General features: G+C 46.6%; 1 protein-coding gene across 1 annotated transcript; it reads right to left on the bottom strand.

Annotated features, from left to right (window-relative positions):
- Window positions 1-11,814: 11,814 nt before the first annotated feature.
- On the bottom strand, window positions 11,815-25,527 carry atn1 (atrophin 1). Its single transcript, XM_066714488.1, has 10 exons — window positions 25,443-25,527; window positions 23,734-23,870; window positions 22,402-22,527; window positions 22,046-22,162; window positions 18,572-21,198; window positions 18,103-18,361; window positions 15,959-17,663; window positions 15,317-15,460; window positions 14,910-15,078; window positions 11,815-12,902 (listed from the first exon to the last, which is right to left on the bottom strand). Exons 2-10 carry the CDS (start codon window positions 23,758-23,760, stop codon window positions 12,869-12,871), a joined length of 5,208 nt encoding a protein of 1,735 aa, XP_066570585.1. The 5' UTR covers window positions 23,761-23,870; window positions 25,443-25,527; the 3' UTR covers window positions 11,815-12,868.
- Window positions 25,528-25,802: the final 275 nt, after the last annotated feature.

Genomic DNA, 25,802 nt, shown 5'->3' with positions numbered 1-25,802 from the left:
GGGCACGTTTATTTTGAAGTTAATTGTTTTGTTTTTTGTTAAAATCACAAAGATTTTAAAAATTTTAAGTGATTTTAAGAATTGATTTTTAAAGATTTTAATCATAAGTATTAAAAAATTGAATTGTATTTTTAATGAAAATGTAAAATACTATACCAAATAAAACAGTATTTTTTTTTATTGCACATTTTCCACTTATAATATATAATATATGCTGTATTATAAGTACATAATACATGCATAGCTGAAGCTGTTCTGAATCCATAGATACCACATATATAGCAGCAGCATCTATAATAGCAGGGGTATGAGCTGAATTGTATAAGCCCCTCTCTCTCTCCCCCCTTCTCTGGTGCTGCTCGGTCTGTAAGCCGACACTGATCAGCTGATCTATTCCACTGCCTGAGACAGGTTTTTTTTGATTGGCTAGTTTAAAAAAGCAGATCTCCATGGCACTTGACACACACAGCAACATCCTCTCCATTGGTCAATTCCAGCCCCATGTGCTGCTTTGTGCATTGAATTTCTAAAACCAGGAAGTGCGCAATGTAAACAAACCTCACGTGGCTCTTTTCAGCAGAATCTCAGCTCCGCAGCTAAAAACACTGCATGTCTTTATCTCAAATCGTTTATCAGATAATTAATACTTTGTAATTGATGCCCCAATTTTGGGCGGATCTGCCTAAATCGTCCTCGGAGGGGATTTATTAGATTATTATTTTGTTCCATCAATTTCAGCCAAATTATGGAACATTCTGCAATATTCCACGTTTTACAGTTGATTTCATGTTTATTACCAAATTCCGCGATTCCGTCCGCGTTTCCCACATAATGGAAATCATAGGGCTCTATATAGACTAGCCTCAACAGAACCTCCTCCTGGCTAAACCAGTGTTGAATTAACTCCAACAATGTAAAAATTAACTTAAATTAAAATGTTTATATCATCCACACTAACCAGAGTAAAATTAACACTTTCAACAGAGATGGCATTTTTACACTGCCTCAGAGTTAAAAGTTCTGCTCTCAGGGAGTTAAATAAGCAACTCTTTTAAGTGTTTATTTTATTTTATTTAACACTGCACTACTCTCACCAGTGTTGACTCTGTTACTCCATTAAATTGTGAAACCCCTGTTTACTCTGCTTTTATCAATCAAACTATAACTAACATTACCACCAGATTTGCTTCTATACACTCTGGATGATCAGAAATGTGTGCATGTATATAATTGATACTGTGGATTAAAATCTAGCAGTCCTTTGTTAGAGACATAATATATATATATTGGTTTACAATTTACTTTTCAGTAAATAAATACCCAGACCCAATCAAACACACAAACAGGTCAAACATATACAGGTAATGCTTACAAGCACCACCACAAACCAATAAACAGCCAAGCATTCAGGTTTGGGGTTGACTCCAAGACATGAGTTAGGGTAGAAAAATCTGACAACATAACTATAAATACATTGGTGGGTAAAGATACATTTTACCCTCAAACAATAATTAATGTACAATAATTAACATTTATACAATTATTAAGAAAAAATTAAAACCATAAAACAACAATTATTCAGGAAACTATCACAATGCATTGTGGGTATGGTAAATTCTTTGGTTTTACACCAGTACAGTGTAAAATCAAAACTCTTTAATTTGACATCCAGTATTAACACTGACTATCAAGATGGTTTAACTCTCAAAGTGTCAACTGAATCTTTTTAGTGTTGAAACAACACTGATATTATTAACACTGGGATTCAACACTACAGATTTTGCTGTGTTTAAATACACATAGTTTACAAGTCCGATAATAAATACAATATTAATCACATTAAAACATTCACTGTACATAAATACCTTAAAATACCCAGACCCCATGAACCCGGCAGATTAACTTTAGTCTTTAATTAACTTACATTGTTCCCCCTATGTAAGAGGTGAGCGCGCCTCCGCTAAACAGAATACATAAATGTCAAGTCACGTAGGCGTGCCCCCACCTCAGTGATAAAGACTTGCTCCTGAGAAGCCGCCTCCCAGTTCAGTAGCGTGGCTTCCCAACACGCAAACCTAGGCTAGGGGGCCCCCTGATGCCTAGTAGCAGTGTTACAGTACAAACTCCTGTGGGAGGGACGGAACATGTTTATTCAACAAGCAGGAGCTGGACCCAGTCGTCATCGCGCGGAGGGGCATGGTCCTAGTCAGGGACTACGTCAATCTGGAGGTCCATCAGAGGGGCAAGGAGGAAGCCTTCAAGAACTGGCAGATACAAGATCTGGGGGAGCTCAGGATCCCATGATGGGACCCACCTCCGGGGACGGCCATCTCCCCCTGCTGGAGCCCGAGTTCAAGATCTTTTAACTACTTTTAATGAAAAGATTGTTTTTAAAAATGATTTGAAAAATGAATTTTAATTGTTTTTAAAGAATTAGTTGATTTTAAATGCACTTGTTTTGTTTGGTGTTTTTTTTTTGGTTGTTTTGTTTTCTTATTTTGTCAGATACATTGGCCATTTGGTATTTAATTTTAAATGCATCAGATTGTTTTGTTTTTATTTTTTATTTTATTGTTTTATTTATTTTTTGATTTATCTGATGAATTTTCAGTTACTTTCAATGTATTTGACTTTTTCGTTGGTTTGGCAGTTTGCCTTGTATCACAAGTTTATTGTTTTACTGATTTAAGCACGTTTATTTGAGTTTATGTATTTTGTTTAAGTTAATCACCTTAAGATTTTAATTTTTTAAGTGATTTTAGGAATTGATTTATTTATTTTTAATCATAAGTATTAAAATTTTGAATGTTTTTATTATTTTGTAATGTAAAATACTAAATCCAATAAAACAGTATTTACAAACTGAATTGCAACTTGCAACAAATTAATTACTTTCTCAGATGAAAAAATAATGTATTGTTAATACCGCCATTTATTTTTAATGTAGCGATTCTGAAGCCTGTCTGTGTGGTGCAGCTGTAAGGCCTCTGCAGTGTGGCACAGGAAACCCGGGTTGGAATCTCACTGTGGCCGTTCAATGAGCAGTTTGTGAGTTTCATTTTAAGTTACAATCATCATAGCCCTATTATACCAGAAAATATATTTGCGCATTTTTCCCTTAATTTTTTTAACATTGTGGGCTATTTTTGATTCAGTATTTAAAATTGTTATGCTAAGAAGTGTGTTTGTATTCATAGCTCTGAAGTCACACGAATCAGATGTCTGAGCATTCATTGACTCAATGGTCAGATTTCTGCAGAATGACAAAAGTCTACGCAACGTGAACTCACCTCATCTCAACAAGCCGACAGAGTGATGCTGGTAGTTCTATAGTTTCTATAGGAAGCCTGCAGTTACAACTATGTAGCCGGACTTATCGATAAAAAGGGTTGAGATTAAAGAGTTGAAAAGACTACAGCTGCCGTGGCTAACTATGATTTAATTAATGGCTGTTTTGGAAGCGTGTAGGATATTAAGAATTATTCGATCTAAATCAAACGAGACAGTAAGTGATCAGGTTTTATTTATGTAGCTACTGAACTGAATTCGATCTCTATCTGTTATGTATTATTTATTGTAATGCTCTTTGTTTTTAGCACAGCTTAAGTAGTGATTTCCAAAAGATAACTTGATGACAATCTTTTGTCAGTGACCTTATTGTTTGTGATAAAAAAATCTTGTGATGAATTGTGCGTGGAAAATTGATGGGATACCTTATGCTCCATTTAAGAATTGTTTTTTGCATTCATTGCAGCTCCGATCATTGATCATTAGGTATTTGTGGCACAGAACCTCCACACACAACATCACTGAAATCACAAGTGTGTAAAACTTCAAAACAACAATAACAAAAATGAATGATTAATTTATATATAGTTCTTTAAAATATGTATTTGAATATAAAAAAGTCTATTTCAAATGCTGCTTTTAAAGTCGGGATTTTAAGTTGGAAACTTCATAACAATTAAACCATTTGCAATGTAATGTGCACATCCGTCTTTTAAATATTTATTTTATTCAGTTTGTGTTGTGTATTTATTAATACTACCGTTTCTGGAGGACAGTCGAAAGATTGAAGCTGCTACAGCCAGCGGGCTAACTGTCCCTCGGGCTCCTTAAAGTTCATCAGCCAGCGGAGAGAAGCATGATCGGTGCGGAGGGTAAAGTGGAGGCCGCTGATGTAAGGGTGGAAGTGACAGGTGGCGGCCACCACAGCTAGCAATTCCCGTCTGGTCACACAATAGCGGCGCTCAGCTTTACTGAAAGACCGGCTGTAGTACGCTATGACCTGCTCACCTTTGGGACCCTGCTGTAACAGTACCGCCCCCATCCCATGGTCACTCACGTCGTTGTCCACGATGAAGGGCAGCTGAAGGTCCGGAGCAGTTAAGACAGGGGCCCTGATAAGCAATCCCCGCAGCTTGTCAAATGCATTTTGGCATGACTGTCCCCATTCAAAAAGCACACCCTTCATCAGCAACTCATGAAGTGGGGCAGCAATAGTGGCAAATTGCAACACAAAGCGCCTGTAATAGGAAGCCAGTCCCAGAAAACTCTTTAGCTGTCTACATTCGCAGAAACAGGCCAGTCTTTTGCAGCATTGATTTTCTCTGGGTCAGTTGTAATTCCATCTTTCCCCACACGGTGGCCTAGGAATGCTACCTCCCTACGCATTAAGTAGCACTTGTCTGGATGTAATTTGAGTCCTGCTTCTTTTAATATCTGAAAGACCCGGCGCAAGTTTTCAAGTGCTTTATCAAAAGAAGGGGCATGCACGAGTAAGTCATCTAAATACACTAAACAATCTGCAGGGGGCACTCCGCAAAGAACCCTCTCCATCAGCCTTTCGAACGTGGCAGGCGCATTACATAATCCGAAAGGCATTACTTTAAACGGCCAGAAGCCCTTACCCATGGAAAATGCTGTTTCTGGACACGCCTCTGGAGCCAGTTCCACCTGCCAGTAACCACTTCGCAGATCCAAGGAGCTGAACCAGGAGGAGCCGGCGATCAGATCAAGGGACTCGTCAATGTGCAGGAGCAGGTAGGAGTCTTTGCGCGTCACCGCGTTCAGACGCCGGTAGTCCACACAAAAGCCCCAGCCCCAGCTTTTCTTGGACACTAACACAACGCAGGCAGCCGAGTAACTTGCAGACGGCTCTATGAACCTGGCTGCTTGCATCTCTGCGATTCCCTGTCTCGCCAGGGCTAAACGACGCGGCCCCGCTCAGCTCTGTGTAGTACGCCAGGCCTGATGATGGTAATGCTGGATCCTGTGTCGACTAATGCACGGCAGGGGACCCCCTCGATTTTCACACGGATGCGAATGAAGGCTCCATGCCCTGTCCTCCCAATGGTGCGCTCCTGTCTCCGGACTCTCCCATGGTGAGGCAGGGTAGAACTGCGGTCCCTCCCCCGTTTCACGACATTTTCTCCGTAGGTTCAGCTGCAGACCCCTCGCCCCAGTAAGGAGTCAGGATTGTGCGTGTATCCATCGCGTCCCAGTTGTGAACACCGGTGTAACACTCTTTAGAAATGACCAGGCGAGGGTAGAGTTATGGAGGTTTTTATTGCAATAACTCCAATCTGCAGCAGCGAAGAACAATAACAGGAGCAGCGTAATGAAAGCCCGGCTCACCTCTGAGGGAACAGAGAGAGCGCGCTGCCTGCTGCCTGGGCTTTTTAAACACGACCCAACAATGTAACAAACATGGGTCACTGACACGGAAGGGAACACTCAAACAGGAAGGGGAGCAAACACAACACAAGTACAGTCTCTGTGAGCCTCCAGTTCGAGTTGCACGGTCTCTTTGGCCAGTCCGTAACAATATAAAGGATGAGACTAAATAGTATAAAATTCAACTATTCGTTAAAGATGGCCACTATCAACAAGTGAACATTCGATAGCTAAAATAATAATATTGATTTTATTTTAAACCCTGTACGGTTGATTGGCTCTCTGTGTAGCTGTAATGAAGATTGACGGGAGGGTGGGACTTGTTATTTCTTGTCTGTGATTGGCTGACAGTGACAGATCTGCGCGACTCTGCCAATGGGATCGGTGGAATTCTGCAGATCTACGGAAATCTGCGGCGCTACAAGAACGCGACCAATGGCTTCTTCTCAGAGAATTTCTGAGTGGAAGTACTTTGACAAAGTAAATTAAAACACTGTTAATTGTATAATATGTGCAGTGTAATTAATATACCACACATCTACAGCTGGTATGTTAACCCACCTAAAAGCCAAACATTCTTCTGCGAAACTAGCAATGACAGAAAATGAAAGAGGAGCAACAAACAAACAAATATTATTACAACACACACAGCCAGCTATTGCTACATATTTTGTTTTCACTGGAACTTGAACACACAGGTAAGTTTCCGAATGTATTTAATAAAGTTGTTGTGTTAGATGAGTATTTTAAAATAAAGTTCAGAACTTCTTGCTATTGCAAAAATTGTCACATTGCATTATTTCGCATTTAATGTATTTTTTTAATGCGTTTCCAAAATATTGCAGCAGAGAGTCCTGGCGAGTTCGTTTCCCATTCAATGACATTTTGGAGGGCAAGTTATTCTTATGTATTTATTTTACCGTAATTATCACCTCATATAAACTGCTGTGTATTTTGATCTGAAACTACCAATCAGCGGCTTCACAGACGCTGCTGCCTGACAATCCTTTATTCTGATTGGCCAGGACTGGAGATGGAAGAATCAAATAACCGAGACCCAGTTTCCACTCGTGTGAGTCGCGACAGTACAGTTTGTTTTAATATGTGTAAGTGTAGAAAAAGTCATTTCAAAGAGAGAGGTCGATGCAAAAGATACCAGTTTATCCAATGCGATTTCAGCGGGGCGGCAATCAACAGTTGTCAGATGCTCTCGAGGATTTCTTGTCTCGCCTTGACTTTTTACACATTCAGCTCTTTCCCTACGCCCCCACATAAAGGGTCTTGCGCGCCCCACAGTTTGGGAACCTCTGACATAAGAACATAAGAAAGTTTACAATCGAGAGGAGGCCATTCGACCCATCGTGCTCGTTTGGTGTCCATTAATAACTAAGTGATCCAAGGATCCTATCCAGTCTGTTTTGAAATGTTCCCAAACTTTCAGCTTCAGCCACATCGCTGGGGAGTTTGTTCAGATTGTGACGCCTCTCTGTGTGAAGAAGTGTCTCCTGTTATCAGTCTTGAATGCCTTGAAGCCCAATTTCCATTTGTGTCCCCGGGTGCGTGTGTCCCTGCTGATCTGAAAAAGCTCCTCTGGTTTGATGTGGTCGATGCCCTTCATGATTTTGAAGACTTGGATCAAGTCCCCACGTAGTCTCCTCTGTTCCAGGGTGAAAAGGTTCAGTTCCTCAGTCTCTCAGTAGGACATTCCCTTCAGACCTGGAATAAGTCTGGTTGCTCTCCTCTGAACTGCCTCTAGAGCAGCGATATCTTTCTTGAAGTGTGGAGCCCAGAACTGTACACAGTATCCAGATGAGCTCTAACTAGTGCATTGTACAGTCTGAACATTACTGCCCTTGTTCTCAATTCTACACTTTTGACAATATACCCTAGCATTCTGTTTGTAAACACTGTACACATTTCCCTCGATCTCCTCTAAATCAACAAACCGTGTAAATGATTGTTGCCCTACATATTACCCCAAATTACTACACGCTAATTAGTCATATCTATACCCCATTGTTTAACTTAATTTAGGCTTCTAAAGTCGAGGACAACTTCAAAAAGGAACATGTTATATTCAGTAATTAAGCATATGGCCTGCAGTATTTGATGGTCTGGGCTGCCTCTCTGCCTTCGTCCACCAGCCCAAGGTTGACCCCTCAGTACAGCCAGTTATCCAACCACTGCACCGCATTCCCCTCGCCCTGTGGGATCAGGTGTCGGCTGAGCTGAAACTCCTGCTGGATTCTGGCATCATCGAACCCATCAATGCTTCACCCTGGATATCCAATCTGGTCATAGCTAAGAAAAAGTCTGGGGGACTCCGTGTTTGCGTCGATCTCCGTGCTCTGAACACCGCTATCATCCCTGACAAGTACCCACTTCCAACTACAGAAGAGCTTACCACCCACTTGTATGGTCTTTAGCAAACTGGACTTACGCCAAGGCTACCTCCAAGTGCCACTTCATCCCAGCAGCAGGGACCTTATTGCTTTTGTTACACATGCTGGGTTTTTTCGCTACACTCGCATGCCTTTTGGTCTCAGCTCTGCACGTAGCTGTTTCCAGAAAATTATGTCCTCTGTCTTTGCAGGTGTCCCAGGGGTGTCCCTTTATCTTGATGACATTGTGGTGCATGGTCCCAACACCGCAGTTCATGATGAACGCCTTCATCAGGTGTTCCGCACACTTGCCCAGCACAACCTCACGCTCAACGAGGAGAAATTTGTATTTTCAGTGCCAGAAATTGAGTTTGTGGGGTTCCGCCTGTCAGCCCATGGCATCTCACCATTGCAATCCAATGTGGATGCGATTCACCACATTTCAGAGTCCTCATCCGTAGCACAGCTCACCTCCTTTCTGGGCATGACAGCGTACTACCTTCGTTTCTTGCCACAATATTCAGCTACAACCTTACCACTGGGCCAGCTGCTTAAGAAGGAGGCCCCCTGGGAGTGGACTTCGGCCTGCCGGGAGGCCGTCAGGCTCTTAAAACAACAGCTCAGAACTGCAACCATCCTGGCACACTTCAACCTTGCCAGCCCCACCTTGGTCACTTGTGACGCCTCTGCCATGGCTTTGGGGGCCGTCCTCTCCCAAACTCAGGACGGTGTGGAGAAGCCCATTGCCCATCTCGGACATTGAACCCTACTGAACAGAAATACCCAGTGGGAGAGTGTGAGGCATTAGTATGTGTCTGGGCATGTGAACGCAGGCACATGTTTCTCTACGGCCGGATGTTCACGCTCCGCACCAATCACCAGGCTCTCACCGCCTTGATGTCCACCTCAGGCACGGGACATAAACCACTCCGGCTATACAGGTGGACGGACCGCCTGCAACAATATAACTTTCACCTGCAGTTCACTCCAGGCCGGGACAACGTGGTGGCGGACCTGCTGTCCAGATCAGTCACTGTTCCTGACCCTGCTGGCCAACCTGTGGAAATGGAACATGACCTGATCCAGTTGTTACATGCTCCTCTCCAGGATGCAGTCTCCCTTCTTGAGCTCCAGCAGGCATCAGCAGCGGACCCCCTTCTCTGCGCTCTGCACTGCTACATCACAGATGGCTTGCCACACTGGGTGCCCGACGACCTGGTACCATTTGCCAGAATCAAGGAGGAGTTGTGCTGCTGGAACGACACCTGTGTGGACCGGGGTCATTGCACGGTGGTTCCAAGCACTCTACATGCACAAGTGCTGGCTATGGCACACGAGGGACACCTGAGCATCGTCAGGCTGAAGCAGAGGTGTAGGGACCTTGTATGGTGTCCTGGTATTGATCATGATATTGAGGCACTGGTCAAGGACTGCACGGCCTGCCTGGTCAGTGGGAAAACTGGCCAGCCTGCTCCACCACCACTGCAGCCACTCATCTGGCCATCTAAACCATGGGAGCACCTGCAGCTTGATATCTGTGGGGAAATCCATGACGTTCCCCATCACCAGTGCTTCCTTGTAGTTATCTATGATCTTCACTCCGAATGGCCTGAAGTATTTCCTGTGGGCTCAGTTACCTCCCAGGCTATAATGCACATCCTGGACACACTCATCTCTCGCTGGGGACTGCCTCAGATAATTACCAGAGATAATGGCCCACAGTTTATTTCTGCGGAATTCTCCACTTTCCTCCGTGACAGGGGGATCAAACATATTTGAACAGCCGTCTACCACCCTCAGGCCAATGGGGGGGTCAAGAGATTAAATCAGACCCTCAAAAATGGCATTAGAGCACACCTCGCGCAAAGTTGTGCATTTCAAACGGCTTTGCTACAAACTCTATTGCACTACAGGGCAACACGACACACCACCATAGGGGTTTCCCCAGCTTTGTTAATGATGGGACGAGAGCTACTACTGCCAATGGACAGGTTGCGTCCACAAACAGTTCAACCTGCACCGCCTGCTGCCCACACCTTAGTCCACCAGCATCAACACAACATGAAGCAGAGGTTTGACAAGGCCCGTAGAGTGAGACTTCCATACAGGTCTCAGATTGGGTCAGAGCTAAGCAGCCTCACCGCGGCGACAAGCTACAATCTTTCTGGTCCTCTCCGTGTCAGGTCAGTCACCAACTGGGACCGGCTACTTTTCAGCTCTAGGATGGGTCTCGGTGGCATGCTAGCCGGCTACGCAAAGTGTTGCCTCCCGACTCCCAACCACCACCGTTTGGCCACCAGGGAACTGTGTTTTGGCCATTCCCCTCAGGTACCGTGGCAGACGGCAGGGGCCCCGCACCAGCTGAGCCTGTGGCCCGGCCTCAACGTGTGCGACAGCTTCCCAGCCACTTGCAGGACTTTGTTGCCTCCTACCTTACCTGAACTCTGGCAGGGGAGAAAGGGGGGTGAAAATGTTATGTTCAGTTAAGCATATTATTATTAAGTGTTCCGTGTTCTGTTCTCAGTCTTCCTGTGTGAATGAGTGTCGTGCTTGGGTTGCTAGGATACGATGCTGGGGGCGTGTGTGTGTACACATGCAATGGAAAAGAGACGCCATGTTCTGGCAATGATAACAGGGACAAATAAAACTTCCTATACAGTTCAACCTATACAGTTGGTGTCCAGTCGTTCTTTACAATATAACAGAACAGAATAAAGTTTTTCAATTCAAAACAAGAAAGGGGAATAAATATGACCTTACATATAAAAATTTGTCAAATACATGTAGGACTTACCCTCATATATTTTATTGTTAAAATCCCCAAATAAAATGTTGGTAAATATTTCTGTTCCTAAAATAGTAAAACATTGACATTTTTTGTACTCTAACAATAAATAATGGAAACTGATTTTAGAACATATACTTCTGTGTCCATTGCGGGTGGCATTTGAGTATATTTTCTAGAATTACAATAGATCTCACTTTATACTTTAATGGCATTGCTACCAGTTTGATTACCAACCACTCACAGTAGTTTGTATTGTGATATTATTATAGTATTAGAAACTACTACCTTCAGTCATTAATATTTGAGTAACACAAATATTATTATGTAACAAATACTTACCCTCAGATGGACATAAAAGTTGTTTTACAATTCAATTCAACAATTCAACACAGGTAATTAAACCAGTGAACAGAGCTAAACAGTGAGTTTTAACACTACCTTTTGAAAATAGTTTTCAAATATGAACCTACTGCAATTCATTGAACAGAAGAAATCTAATGGAAATAGAGCAGTTTTCAAAAGACAATTGAGTGGTGAAAATTGTATTCTTGATGGTTACTTTCTGGTATATGTATGTCATTATTTTTCAAATAATACTTACTTTTCAAAAAACATATTTTAAAATATATTCATCCCAGGCCTGCCTTCTCCCTCGAGTCAGTGATGCCATCTTCCTTCATGTGCATAAACTATACATCTTGTTGGTTCACTGTACTGTAATGTTATGCACGATTTTGTGTATGGATGGAACATTGTAATGTTAGTGCCTGTTAATGTGTGTGAATCACCAGTGTAACAGTCAGTCAGTCATCTGTTACCCACTGTACTGTACTGTATATACACATGTAATGTACTAGATATATACACCTGTACTGGACTGTGTATATATACACCTGTAAAACACTGTCCCGTAACACTGATACTGACTATAATAAAAGAAGATCAATTCTGAGAAACAAAGAGAAACCATTAGAAAAAACAACATGTCTTTAATTGTCACTTTTCCATTTTGTTTTGTTTGTGTTTGTTTGTACACAGGAAGGAACAAAAGCGCCGTAACATGAAAATGTAAAAAAATAATACAAAATAATATTTATATATATCATTTGTTCAAAATTATTAACAACAATAACAAAAAATAAAAACCACCAAAATAATAATAATAATAATAATAATAATAATAATAATTATAATCATCATCATCATCATCATCATCATCATAATAATATTAATAATAATAAAATCAGAAAAAAAAATATATATATTAAAATAAACCAACACAAAACTGTATCATCCCCATGCATACTGTTGTGTGTTTGAAAATCCCAACCATTGCGTTGAGGCTTACGACAGAGAACACAAAAGGTCCACCAATAAGGTTTTAGCATATAGCTACATGCACTGGAAGAAAGTAAAAAAATTTAATTAAATTAAAAACACTGTTTAATGACTGGCCATATCACTGAGACCGGTGTCTCCTTGAACAGTAAATACAGACTGTCTGGACACTATAGTAAGGCTTGTACCTAATATACTGTCTATACAATGACTGGCCAATTTATTAGGACCGTGTCCAATATACAGTCAATACAGACTGCCTGGTCACTATATTAAGACCCATGTTTATTTTACAGTCAATACAGAGTGTCTGGACTCTATTAGGAAATGTATCTATTATTCAGTAATATACAGACTGCCTGGACACTGAATTAGGGCCTATATATGATAGTCTATACACTGACTGGCCAATTTATTAGGACCAGTACCTAATAAAACTGTATATACACACGTTGCATATATACTGACTTGATTCTCCCAAAAAACAGACAGTCTCTTTCTCCCTCTCCCTCTCTCTTTCTCGCAACCCCCCTCCTCTCTCTCTAGTCAGCTCTATACCCAATTGTGATTTGTCCGTTAGTTTTTTGGGGAAATTCCTTGTTGTCTTCTCTTTTCCATCTCCTCACTCTCGTCCCATTCTTCCCTCCTCTCCTTCTCTCTTACTGTATCTCTCTCTCTGTCTCTATCACAGTGTCTTGTCACTCTCCTTTTTCAAGTGGCTGAAAAACAGAGGGAAGAGCTGAAGGTGAAAGAGACAATGAAAGTGGTCATATTGATATACACTGTGTGTAAAAAAATATTAGGAATTTCCATGAAATAGACTGACGAGGTGAATCTAGGTGAAAGCTCTCATCCCTTATTGATGTAACCTATTAAATCCACTTCAATCAGTGTAGATGAAGGGGAAGAGGCAGGTTAAAAATGTATTTTAAACCTTGACACGATCGAAACAAGGATTGTGTATGTGTGCCATTCAGAGAGTAAATGGTCAAGTGTCAAGAACTGCAACAATGCTGGGTTTTTCATGTTCAACAGTTTCCCGTGCAGTCTTCTGCAGGATTTTCTGTAAGTGCAAAAATCTCTGCGAGCCGGGGGTTAGGTGTGTTAGAGCAACTTTGGGTATAATCAGAGATTGCAATTTGCTCATCTTGATGTAAACACTGAAAATGCAGATATGTCTTCAAATTCCTTAAATGTAAGCACATCAGTACAATATTTATAGCGCAATTGAAAATTATAGCGCCTCACAATATTGCATTTCAATATTATAGAGCCTCAGCACAGAGCCTGGGGAAGACTCCCCATGTGTGTGTATTATGAGTACATGCATCCATCATGCCATGTGTCAACATTGCAGGCAGGTGGTTGTGGTGTGATGCTGTTGAGTGTGTTCCATGGCACACATTGGGCACCTTGATTTGAATGCCACAGGATATCTGAACATCATTGCCAATCGGGTTAATCCCTCCATGGCAGCAGTGTATCCATCTGCTAATGGATGTTTTCTGCAGGATAATGCCCCATGCCACAAGGTTAATATTGGCCAGGAATCGTTCTATAAACACAGGCACGTGCACAGATAGACCCCAGGGTCAGAAAGTTAAGAACCCAATGTTTAATATTTTTATGTTTAATATGTTTATTTAGCATTTTGATTGGGAAATAAGAAGCAGCAAAAACACTATAATGGGGAAGGACACACATGCATGTGTGTGTGGCTATAATACTGTGTGGGGATGCTCAAATACATGTTACTGGCGTCATACAGCTGTAGTTGTACTGTATTTCTCGATAATAAAATATAGTCAGTGTAACAGAATTATACAAAACATGAAAAATGAACATATCTTTTCAGTTTTTCTTTATAAAGGCCTATTATTTGTTCATTTTTCCTTTTTATTTATTTAAATTATTTATAATATTGCATGTGCTTTGTGACAGAGTTTTATGTTTTGTTATTCCTGTTCCTGAATAAAGATTAACAACAAGACTAAGGTATATGTGATGATTGTGTGAATGCTTTAGTGAAGATGATACAATCTGTAGAGCATGAACAGGTCCATATGCCACACTAAGGAAGCGTACATACATGCCAGGTGTAATCTCTGAATGCCATTACAGTGCATCCTTCCTAACTTTCTTTCTTGAAGAAACCATTGATCTAATGTGACTGGATTGGTATAAACAACTGAACACTGACTGACTGTATTGTATTTCTTTCATGAAAACATGTTACATCTCTGCTTTCTTCAAGGAATCATGTGTTAGAGGAGACTTTGAACAAGGCCCATGTTATGAATGCAGTGTGTGATTATGAATGGTGGTGTGGCAACATCGGGGTGGGAATTATGGAAAGGGTGCATGTGTGGGTGGGAGGTGTAGGGTGCCCCTCTTTTGCTTGAGACCCTGCCCCACAAAATGTCTGTGCACGGCTCTGCACGAACATAACAGTGAATACAGCTCACTGTAGTGGCCTGCCCAGTCACCAGATCTCAATCAACTGACAACTGTGAGAAGCATTGACGATTTTCTGAGGCCAAAAAGGGCAACAATATTAAGAGGGTGTTCCTAATGTTTTGTACACTAAATGTATAATATAATATTATCACATTAATAACAATAATATAGTAAGCACACTAATATTAAATCAGTCAATGTGTTGGCGTGTCAGTGTGACAGTGTGGCAGCATATCAGTCAGTGTGTCAGTGTTTCAGGGTGTCAGTACCTGTAGTACTCCTCCTGGGCAGTGGACAGGGAGTGGTGGTGGTGGATCCACTGCTGCTCCAGTGCCAGTCTCTGAATCTCGGCACTCTGGGCCTGCATGGCCTGCAGGTGGTGCGCCGCCGACATGGGGGGCGGCAGCGAGGGGGGGGGCAGCTCTCTGAAAGGGGCGCCTGCAAGGGGGGAGAGGAGAAAGGACAAAATGGGGGATGAAGTGGGGAGAGAAAGACCTAAAGAGAGGTGGTAAATGCAGTATATACTATGTGCACATTCACTGATTGACACACTGACTGACTGACTGAGTGATACATTCACTGATTGACTAGCACACACACACATAGAAACACACAGACACACAATCATATCTCCCCCCTCACACACACACATGCAAACACCCTCCCAGTCTCTTACCAAACAGCTGATGTCTGAGAACCTCAGTCTCAGTGAGGGGGTGAGCGAGAAGTGCCCCCCCCAGGCTGCCCCCAGGGTAGGGCAGCCGCGACAGAGATGAACCCGAGGTTAGAGGGTCAATCAGTGGATGGACACCAGCAGGAGCTGAGAGACGGAGAGAGAGAGAAAGAGAGAGGATTAGCGAAAGAGAGAGTATTAAAACAGCATATACACACTGACTGACTGACTGGACACTACAGTACATTAAGACTGACTGAGTGACTGGACACTACAGCACATTAACACTGAGTGACTGGACACTACAGCACATTAACACTGAGTGACTGGACACTACAGCACATTAACACTGACTGACTGGACACTACAGCACATTAACACTGACTGACTGGAGTGTAGGGACAGAGATAAGGAGGAAATGAGACGTGAACAATATAAAGGAAATATAAATATTGTAAATTGCCACCCTCTAGTGGCTCAGACTGAAATAGCACACTCTCTACAGTAAGCTCTCTTTCTAGCCACCTCATCTCCCTCTCTCCTTCCCATCTCCTCCTCATCCTCTCTCTTTCTCTCTCCTTCCCCCTATTTTTCCTCTCTTCCCCTCACTCTCCAACCCTATTCCCCTCCCCCCTCCCTGCTCACCTGTATCCTGCTGATGGAGGTGCAGGTGGGAGTGGATGTGAGAGTGCTGGTGGTGATGGTGAGGAGTGACATTGACCATGTGCACCCTCCCCAGCCCCTCTCCCCCTCCCCCTCCCGTTCTCTCGCTTGCTCCTCTCTCGCTGCCTCCTCCTCCTCGCTCTCCCCCTCTCTCCCTTTCCCTCTCTCCTGCTCCTCCCACACTGGGTGGGCGAGGAAGGATGGAGTCAGGATCAGAGGAGGTGGAGGAGGAGGAGGAAGAGGAGGAGGAGGGAGGGGGAGGAGGAGGTGGAGGTGGAGGAGGGGGGGGGGCAGAGGGAGGGGGAGGGCCTGGGGAGGGGGAGGAGGCTTTGGCTGCAATAACAGTAGAGCTTGAGCCCACAGCCTGTGAGTGAGAGAGGGGGAGGGAGGAGGAGGGAGCAGGGAAGGGGGAGTGGAGGGGGAGGGAGGAAGGAGGAGGGAGGTGGCCGGTGGGGTGTGGGGGTGCAGTGGAGACAGGTGGAGCTGGGGGAGGGGCAGGGGGGTGGCCGGGGAGTGAGGGAGGGAGAAGGGAGGTAGAGGAGGAGGAGGAAGAGGGAGGAGGTGGAGGTGGAGGAGGAGGAGGGGGAGGGGGAGGAGGAGCAGAGAGAGGCAGGCGAGCCGTGGGGGGAGGAGGAGGAGGGACAGGGGCAGGGGGAGGGGCAGCAACAGCCGAAGGGGGAGGGGGAGGGGTCCCATAAACCTCGGATGACCCCCCACCTCCCCCTCCCCCTCCACCCAACAAAATTGCGGCTGGCCCCAGCAGGGCATGGGAGTGGGAGGAGTGGGAGAGGGACAGAGAGGGCTCTCCCAGGTGAGCCCCATAGCCCCTCTCCTCTGCCCTCATCTCAAAGCCAACTTTTGCCCTCTCTCTCGTTGGCGGTGGCGGAGGTGGGTGAGGGAAGCCCAGCGCAGCCCCCCCAGGCCCCATCAACGCCCCCCCTCCCCCGCCCCCCCCCAGACCCCCCAGGCCTCCTCCTCCTCCCCCTCCTCCCTCCAAGGCTCCCCCATACAGTAGGCCCAAGATGGCTGCCGCTGCTGCTGCATCAGGGGGCAGGCTGTGATGGTGGTGGTGGTGATGGTGGCCAAGGGGGGGAGACTGGAAATGGGGGAGGAAGTAGGAGGCATGGGGGTGGGCGTGGGGGTGGAAGGAAGGGTGGTGGCTTGGGGGACGACCTCCACAGGCCCCCACTCCCACTCCAGGAGAGAGGGCGTGTGGCCGGGCATATTCGCTCAGAGTCCTCAAGGCTGGTGTATCCGGGCCCAGATATGGGCTCCCCACTGCCACCCCCACTCCCCCACCCCCCCCAACACCCGGCTCCAGCCCCCTCCCCACGGCAGATGGGAAGAGGAGCGAGGGAGGCAGGGAGGGGTGGAAGGGAGGGGGCAGGTGGTGGGAAGAGGGGTGGGGAGGTGGTGGGGGCAAGTGGGAGTGGGGGTGGGGGTAGGGGTGGGAGTGGGGGTGAGAGTGGGAGTGAGGGTGGGAATGGGAATGGGAATGGGGGTGGGAGTGGGAGTGGGGATGGGAGTGGGAGTGGGGGTGGGGGAGGTGGGAGGAGGAGGAGAGGGAGGGGTCCAGGAGAGAGGAGGAGGAGGAAGAGGAGGAGGAGGAAGAGGGCTGGGGGAAGAGGAGAGAGGAGGAAGAGGCAGAGGAGAGAGGGCGGACAGAAGGGGGGAGGCTGGCATCCTTCTGTGGGAGAAAAACATAGAGAAAGAGAGAAAGGAATTAATGCAGACACTGAGTGATAAAATGTCTGAGTGAATGACTGACACACTGACTGACTGACTGATTGACACACTGACTGACTGACTGACTGACACATTGACACACTGACTGACAGACACTGATTGACTGAGACACTGTCTGACAGATGCACTGACTGACTGATTGACACACTGACTGACTGACTGACTGATACACTGATTGACTGACAGACACACTGACTGACTGAGACACTGTCTGACAGATGCACTGACTGACTGATACACTGACTGACTGACACATTGACTGACTGAGACACTGACTGACTGACTGACTGACACACTGATTGACTGACTGACACAATGATTGACTGACTGACTGATTGATAAACTAATTCTCCCTGCTCCTGAAGCCAACAAACACTTACCTGCATCAGCTGTCTGTCCAGCTCCCTCTCCCGCTCTCGGTCCCTCTCTCTCTCCCTCTCCCTCTCCCTCTCCCTCTCTCTCTCTCTCTCTCTTTCCCTCTCCTTTTCCCTCAGATCGCGGGCTCGCTGCTCCACCTCTCTCCTCGTTCTCTCCAGTGCCTCATTTCTCTTCTTCCACAACTTGGAGCCGTCCAGAGGGACAAAGTGGAGATCAGTGCGAGAGCAGCAGTTCCCCCCCCTGTCCAGAACCCGGTGGAAACTGAGAGTGAGAGAGAGGTGGAGGGAGAGGAAGAGAAAGGGAGTGGGAGAGATAGTGAGGGAGAGAGAGGTGAGTTAATACAGATAGAACATTAACACTGATTGACTGGCTGATGGGACACTATATTATATTAACATCTACTGACTGGACACTTCAGTACAATAACAGAACCTGATACTGACACACACTCTATCAATTATTCCATCTCACCGCGCTGATTGGCTGGCGTGGATGGGCACATCCACTTGCTTGGGCTCAGGGGAGGGGCTTCTGAGCACTGGAGGGGGTGGGGTCTCCATCTCCTCCCCTTCCTCCAATGGTTCCTCCTTGATGACAGGCGAGGGAGCTGACGAATCGGGAACGGGGATGGCGGGAACTGGAAGGCTATTGGACGGGCTGTTCAGAGAAGGGAGGGGTTTGTTCTGGGGCGACAGTGAATGAACGCCGGGGGTGTTAAGATTACTGTGTCCATTATTAACAGTATTACTATTACTACTAATGTTGTTGTTATTATTATTGTTAATGTTACTAGTTGAGTTGGCACCATTACTATGGTAAGGATTGAAGGGGGCATGGCTATTCAAATTTGCATGGTATGGGGCTGACCTGTAACTGGGTGCAACAGCAGAGGAACAGGAAGCAGGGGGTGGGGCAGAAAGTAGGGTGGGGGTGGCAGAGGAGGATGTGGGGAAGGGGAAGGTGGGGGGCGGATACGATGCTTGATTGCCCGAGGAGGGGGAGGGGCTGGGGTGAGGCGACATGGGGGTGGGCGGGGTCAATGCTTGATTGGCCGAGGCATAGGGTCCCACTCGTGTCTGACTGGCAAGGCTAGGGGGCGGGGGTGGGGGCAGAAGGCTCTGGGAGAGAGAGGAGGAACAAGTGGAGGACGAGGAGGAGGAGGAAGAAAGAGGGGGAGGAGGAGGAGGAGGAGGAGGGAGGGAGGAGGAGGGAGAGAGGGGCTGGGAGTGGGTGCGGCCTGGGTAGAGTGACAGGTTAGTCGGTGGACCTTGCATCTCCCTGTCTCTCTCCCTCTCTCTTTCTCTCTCTCGGAACTCTCTGCCCAGCCCTGGGAGTAGGTGAGGGAGAGGTGGAGGAGGAGGAGGGGGAGGGAGTGGGTGGGAAGGAGACTGTAACTGTGGTGCCCCACTATACTCTCGACCTGTGATGGTGCTGCTACTACCTGGAGGACTGTGGTACTCCCTCCCTGGGACAGACAGAGAGGCTGGGGGGTAATCTTTAGTAGCTCCAGGGGCAGGCTGGGGAGGGGGTGGGGGCAGGTAAGAGGGTCCCAGGTGCTCTTTGGCTGGAGAAGACGAGGAGGACGAGGAGGTGGAGGAGGATGGGGGTACAGGGGGGCAGTTCTTCTGGGGATAGGGGTAGTCCAGAGGAGAGGGGGGGAAATCTCTGCCTTGTGGTGGGGGGGTGCTGACAGAGGGTGCAGGAGGCTGGCCAGAGGGGGAACAGGAGGAGGAAGAGGAGGAGGAGGAGGATGAAGAGGTTGGAGCCTCCCCTCCCCCTCCCCCTCCCCCTCCCCCTCCCGCTCCCAAGTCCCATCGTTCAGAAAAATCCCGGATCTGTTCCCGGGAGAACGCTTGGAAGTCTCTACCCCCCACTCCCCCCACCGCAACAGCAGCCCCCCTCTCCTGTCCCTGGCTGGAGCCACAATTACTCCCTGAACTATTACTACTACAGCTACTACTACCCCCTCCAAACTCCCGCCCCCCCCTCTCCCTCTCCCTGGGAGTGTACTCTCGGTAGGGGTGGGGGTGGTAGAAAGGGGGCTGGGGGGCCAAGACAGGGGGGTGCCTTGAAGAAGGATTGTATACGGAGGGCAACTGCTTTTGCTGGGCTGGGGGCTGCTGGGACTGTTGTGGAGGGGGGATGTGGGGGTATCGGGAATAGCCCCAGCTTCCGGGGTTGTTGGAGCCCCCCACTCCCGCCCCTCCACCCCACCCCGTTGGCCCCGGGGGGCTGTAGCGGGGGGCTGGGGCAGATGGAGAGTCCTGCTTTTCGCCCCCACGGTCCATTTTGTCCCCTCTCTCTCCCTGTAGGTCAAGAGGCTTGAGAGCAGGGGGGGGCGGCAGGGGGGTGGGGGCTGTCGGTTGAGGGGGCGGAGGGGGTGCACCAAGTGGGGGGCTATGTAGGGGGTAGTCTGCACCCCCACTGCCGAGCATGGGTGGCTTTGTGTTGGTGTGGTGTCGGTGGCCCTCACTGTGGAGCAGGGAGTGGTGCGGGTGGTGGTGGTGGGGGAGGGGAGGAGGAAGAGGAGGTGGTTGGGGGGAGGGGGGAGAGGGCGGGGGAGCGGGAGGGGGCAGGGAGGTGGAGGAGAGTGGGGTGGAAAGAGGGTCCATGCTTCTGTCTCCCTCTCTCTCTCTCTCCCTCTCTCCTACCCCCTCCTCCACCTCCTCACCCCCAGAGTCCACCAGGCCCCCTCCATCATTCCCTCTTTCCCTCTCCCGGTCCTTTGAGTCCCTCCGTGCTGTACAATCACTCTTTCCTCCTCCCCCTCTCTCTCTCTCCCTCTCCTTCTCTTTCCTTTCCCTCCCTCTAGGATGAGGGGAAGTGGGCGAGTCTGGACAGTCTGATTCAGAATCCAGGCTGGCTAATGGGGAGGCAGAGAGGCTGGGGGAGGAGCTGCGGTTGTCCTGGTCAATGTCCCGCCCACTGCTCAGGCTGCTACTGGCCAGGCTGCCATCTGTTGAGCCGCCACTGCCCTGCGATTGGCCGTCCTCGTTGTCACTCTCCCGAGAGGTGGGGGCTGGACCCGGGAGGGGCAGAGGAAGAGGGAGGGGGCCATCTCCGCGGGACACTTCCAGGGGCAGTACAGGAGTGGAGTCCTGTATATTACAGAGGGAGAGAAAGTGAGAGAGGGATTAATACAGTACATTAACACTGACTGACTGGACACTACAGCACATTAACACTGACTGACTGGACACTACAGTACATTAACACTGACTGACTGACTGGACACTACAGCACATTAACACTGACTGACTGACTGACTGGAGACTACAGCACATTAACACTGACTGACTGACTGGACACTACAGCACATTAACACTGACTGACTGACTGGACACTACAGTACATTAACACTGACTGACTGGACACTACAGTACATGAACACTGACTGACTGACTGGACACTACAGTACATGAACACTGACTGACTGACTGGACACTACAGCACATGAACACTGACTGACTGACTGGACACTACAGCACATTAACACTGACTGACTGACTGGACACTACAGTACATTAACACTGATTGACTGGACACTACAGCACATTAACACTGACTGACTGACTGGTCACTACAGTACATTAACACTGACTGACTGGACACTACAGCACATTAACACTGACTGACTGACTGACTGGACACTACAGTACATTAACACTGACTGACTGGACACTACAGCACATTAACACTGACTGGACACTACAGCACATTAACACTGACTGACTGACTGGACACTACAGCCCATTAACACTGACTGACTGGACACTACAGTACATTAACACTGATTGGCCATTACTGTAGCTAAATACTGTACATAGATATTGTAGATACTTTAGATATACACTGTAGCAGGATAGAGAGATAAACAGACAAACAGACAGAGACACAAGGTAGGGCAACACAGAACAGTGCTCTGATTGGTTAACGGGTTCTAACCTGCACTTTCTGTCTCTTGGGTGGTGGGGGAAGTCCCTCCCCCTCACTTTCCGACGATTCATGGCCTCTGGATCGCCGATTGACGCGCCTGCTGTCTAATCCCTCTACAGTGTCTCTCTAGAAACGAGAAGCAGTAACCAGAGACACTAAATAATATATAAAGACAGACACACAGACAGACACAAACACAAACACAAACACACAGACACACAAGCAAATACACACAGACGCAAACACAGATACAGACAGACACATGCACACAGACAGAACTGATACCCCCAAAAACACAAACACACAGTCACACAGCACCCCCCCATACACACACACACTGACATTCACACACATTGACTACTTACAGAGGGTGTTCTCTCAGTTCGGTTGTCAGAGCGACATGGGCTGGGCAGAGTGCGCCCCCGCCCTTCCCCCGTGGCCACACCAACCCCCTGACACTGCAGTCTCCGCCTACCACTGCGCACTGACATCTAAGAGAGAGGAAAAGAGGAAGAGGGGGAGATGGAGGGAGTGGAAAAGATAGGCGAGAGTCAGGGGGGATAGAGGGAGTGAGAGAGAGACAGGAGAGAGAGAGAGGGAAGAGCGCGAGAGGGATGGATGAAGAGAGAGGGGGAGAGTGACGGAAGGTAGACAAAGAAAGAGGGAGAATGAGAGAGGACACATGAATGAGAGATAAAGAGAAACTTCACAGGCTTTTATAAGGGGATCTGGGGTGTCTATCTCTTTAACAATATTCACAGGCTTTTCATAAATAAATAGACATCACACTGATTCACTTGCACACTGATTCTCCTTCACCCTTTTCTCTCTCTACCCCAGTCTCTCTCCCCATCTCTCCCTTTCTTTTTTAGTTTCTCGTCTTTCTCTCTTGTTCCTCTATACCTCTGTATCTTCCACTCTATACATTTGTACTTCTCTCCATCTCTCCATCCTTTCTCTCTCCCCCTCTCTTTTGTTGGGTATGTATGCCCTTCTTTCCATCTGTCTTAGTTCTTCCTTTCTCTCTGAATGTATACATTTCTCTCACCCCACCCATTTTCCATCTCTTTCTCCTTCTACCTGTCCTTCTGCCTGTCCCTGTCCCTCCCTCCCCCTCCCCCTCTCTCCCATCCTCTCCCTCTCCCTCTTCCTCTCTGCACTAAATTACTACAATTATACATCAATACATTACTACACTACCACACTAATACAGAAATACATTACTACACTCCTACACTAAAGCTGCTTTCACACTAGACAGCAAACCTGGGTCAAAAATCAAATGCCTTCAAATTGTCATTGTCAACCCGAGATGAAACTCTGAAATTGGGGTGAACTCGCCCTGCTAGAGACCAGGGATGAGATTTCCAACCCGGGACGAAGCACTCACCACCAGTTGAAAACTTTCATGTGAATCATAACCTGTGTATTGTAGCGCTATGCTAATGTGAATGCAAGCAGGGCTGAACTCAGGGGTGTTTCAACCCGGGGCCGCCCGGGTCCACTCAACCTGGGATTAGATGCTGTAGTGTGAAAGCAGCTTAATACATCAATACATTACTGCACTCCTACACTAATACAGCAAAACATTAATAGACTACTACATTACTACACTAATCCGTTAATACATGACTATATCAATACATTGCTACAGTAATAAGGGGATCTGGGCTGCTGGTATATTCACGCTCTCTTACCGAATCCTTGTTATTCCGCGTTTTCATGATCTGTTGGGTACAGGTCCCATCGCTGATCGCACAATTTTCATGTCCTGGGAATAGTGCAGTGGGCACCTTGGCTGTCTGTTCCTTTGTGGATCATTCACATGTGCTCTCTGTGGACAGAGAAGAAAATGTTGCTGGACAGGTCAGTTGTCCAGCACAGTGCAGTCCAGTCCAGTGACATCCGGTACAGTCCAAATCGGTGCAGTACAGACCAGTCCAGTCCACTTTAGTACAGCCCATTACAGTGCCAAATCATGGAATACAGTCCAGTAAGTACCGGCCCAGATCAGTTTAAAACAGTCCATTACAGACCAGTCCAATAAAGTGTAGTCCTGTGGAACATAGTCCAGTCCAGTTCAATACAGTGCAGTACAGACCAGTCCAGACCAGTTTAATACGGTCCAGTATAGTTAATTATAGACCAGTCAATTCCAGTCTAGTGATGTTAAATCAGTGCAGTAACACCAGTCTGGTCCAATTTCAAACATTACAGACCAGTCCATTCCAGTTGAATACAGTCCAGTTTACAAGAATCCAGTACAGTTTTATACACACTGGCCCAGTCCAGTCATACAGAGTGTAGTCCAGTCCAACTTTTGATTATCCAATACAGTGGATAAATCATTGCAGTCCAGTTTACTATCTACCATACACTCCAATACAGACTAGTCCAGTACATTCCGATTCAGACCACTACATTATTGTTTTATTTATTTATTTATTTGATTCCAGTCTAATTCTAGTCCAGTCTAACATAGTACAATACAGCCCATTCCAGTATAATCAGCCCTGGTGTATCATGAACACTCTGCCATGATTACACCACATACACTACACGTTATAAAAATGTCTACACATATACACACACTGTACAACAAGCATTGCCCACATCCACAAGCGTGGACGCAATTCGGACACACAACACATGCGGAATACAGTGTCCATTAGACACGCACACACGGTCGGTATTAACAGGTAGGCAGCACGACCGTATGCTATATAGACGACGAAGCACAGGTACAGTACCATTACAGTGTGCGTACATTCAGTATACATGCACGCCACGGGGCTTGAGCGTCTATCTGTCTTTCTCTCTCCCCCTCCCTCACTCACACACACACTCACACAGAGAGAGAGAGACAGAGCGACAGACATACACAGACACACACGCCGTGGTAAAATAAGAAGAGTAACCAAAACGCCGTGTGTGTCTGTCTGTCTGTCTGTCCGTCCGTCCACTGACGCACACACTCGCAGACACAATACGAGACCAGAGACCTCGGTGGCTGTTGTAATACGGTGCTGTACTGTACTGCTCTATACCGTACTGTACTGTGCCGTACTGTACTCTACTGTACTGTATTGCACTGTACTGTGCCTGTAGTGTACAACGAAAAACGCATCCACACACACACAGACCCGGTTCCTAGTGAGCATTGCTTCCATATACACACGTAATAATAATAATAATGGAAATGAAGCGAAATATATCTTATGGTATATCCATGCTTTCAATATAACGTGTGTGTGTTTGTGTGTGTACAGGGATCGCTATAAAATACACAGAATATGAAGTCAACGCGCCCGAACTGACACACAGATACGGATACAAACACACACACACACAGTACGGCAAGAAATCCGCATCCATTTTTCACTCGCCGTTATAATCCGGTACCTACCTACAGAAACCAACGAAACGCATTCCTCTCTCTCTCTCTCTCTCTCTCTCTCTCTCTCTGCCCCCCTCTCTCTCTCTCTTTCTCTCTCCCTCACCCTCTTTCTCTCCGCGCTGTGTAGAAAAAACGACCATTGAAGATAACGTAGAGTCACATTGCAGACGCCGTGAAAATAATGGTGTATTTCTCTATGTGTGTGTCTTTGTACAGCTGTATATAACGATAGCACAGATTGACTGATACGACTGTGTGTCTCTACAGATTTTCTCTCTCCCTCTGTGTGTGTGTGTGTGTGTGTGTGTGTTGTTGTAGTCAGTCGAGACTCCCTCAGACAGAAGCAGAGAGAGAGAGAGAGAGAGAGAG

This window comes from Amia ocellicauda, chromosome 1, assembly GCF_036373705.1.
Source record: "Amia ocellicauda isolate fAmiCal2 chromosome 1, fAmiCal2.hap1, whole genome shotgun sequence".
Lineage (NCBI taxonomy): Eukaryota > Metazoa > Chordata > Actinopteri > Amiiformes > Amiidae > Amia > Amia ocellicauda.
Note: the sequence above shows the minus strand (reverse complement) of the source record. Positions and strands in the feature narration are given on the sequence as shown.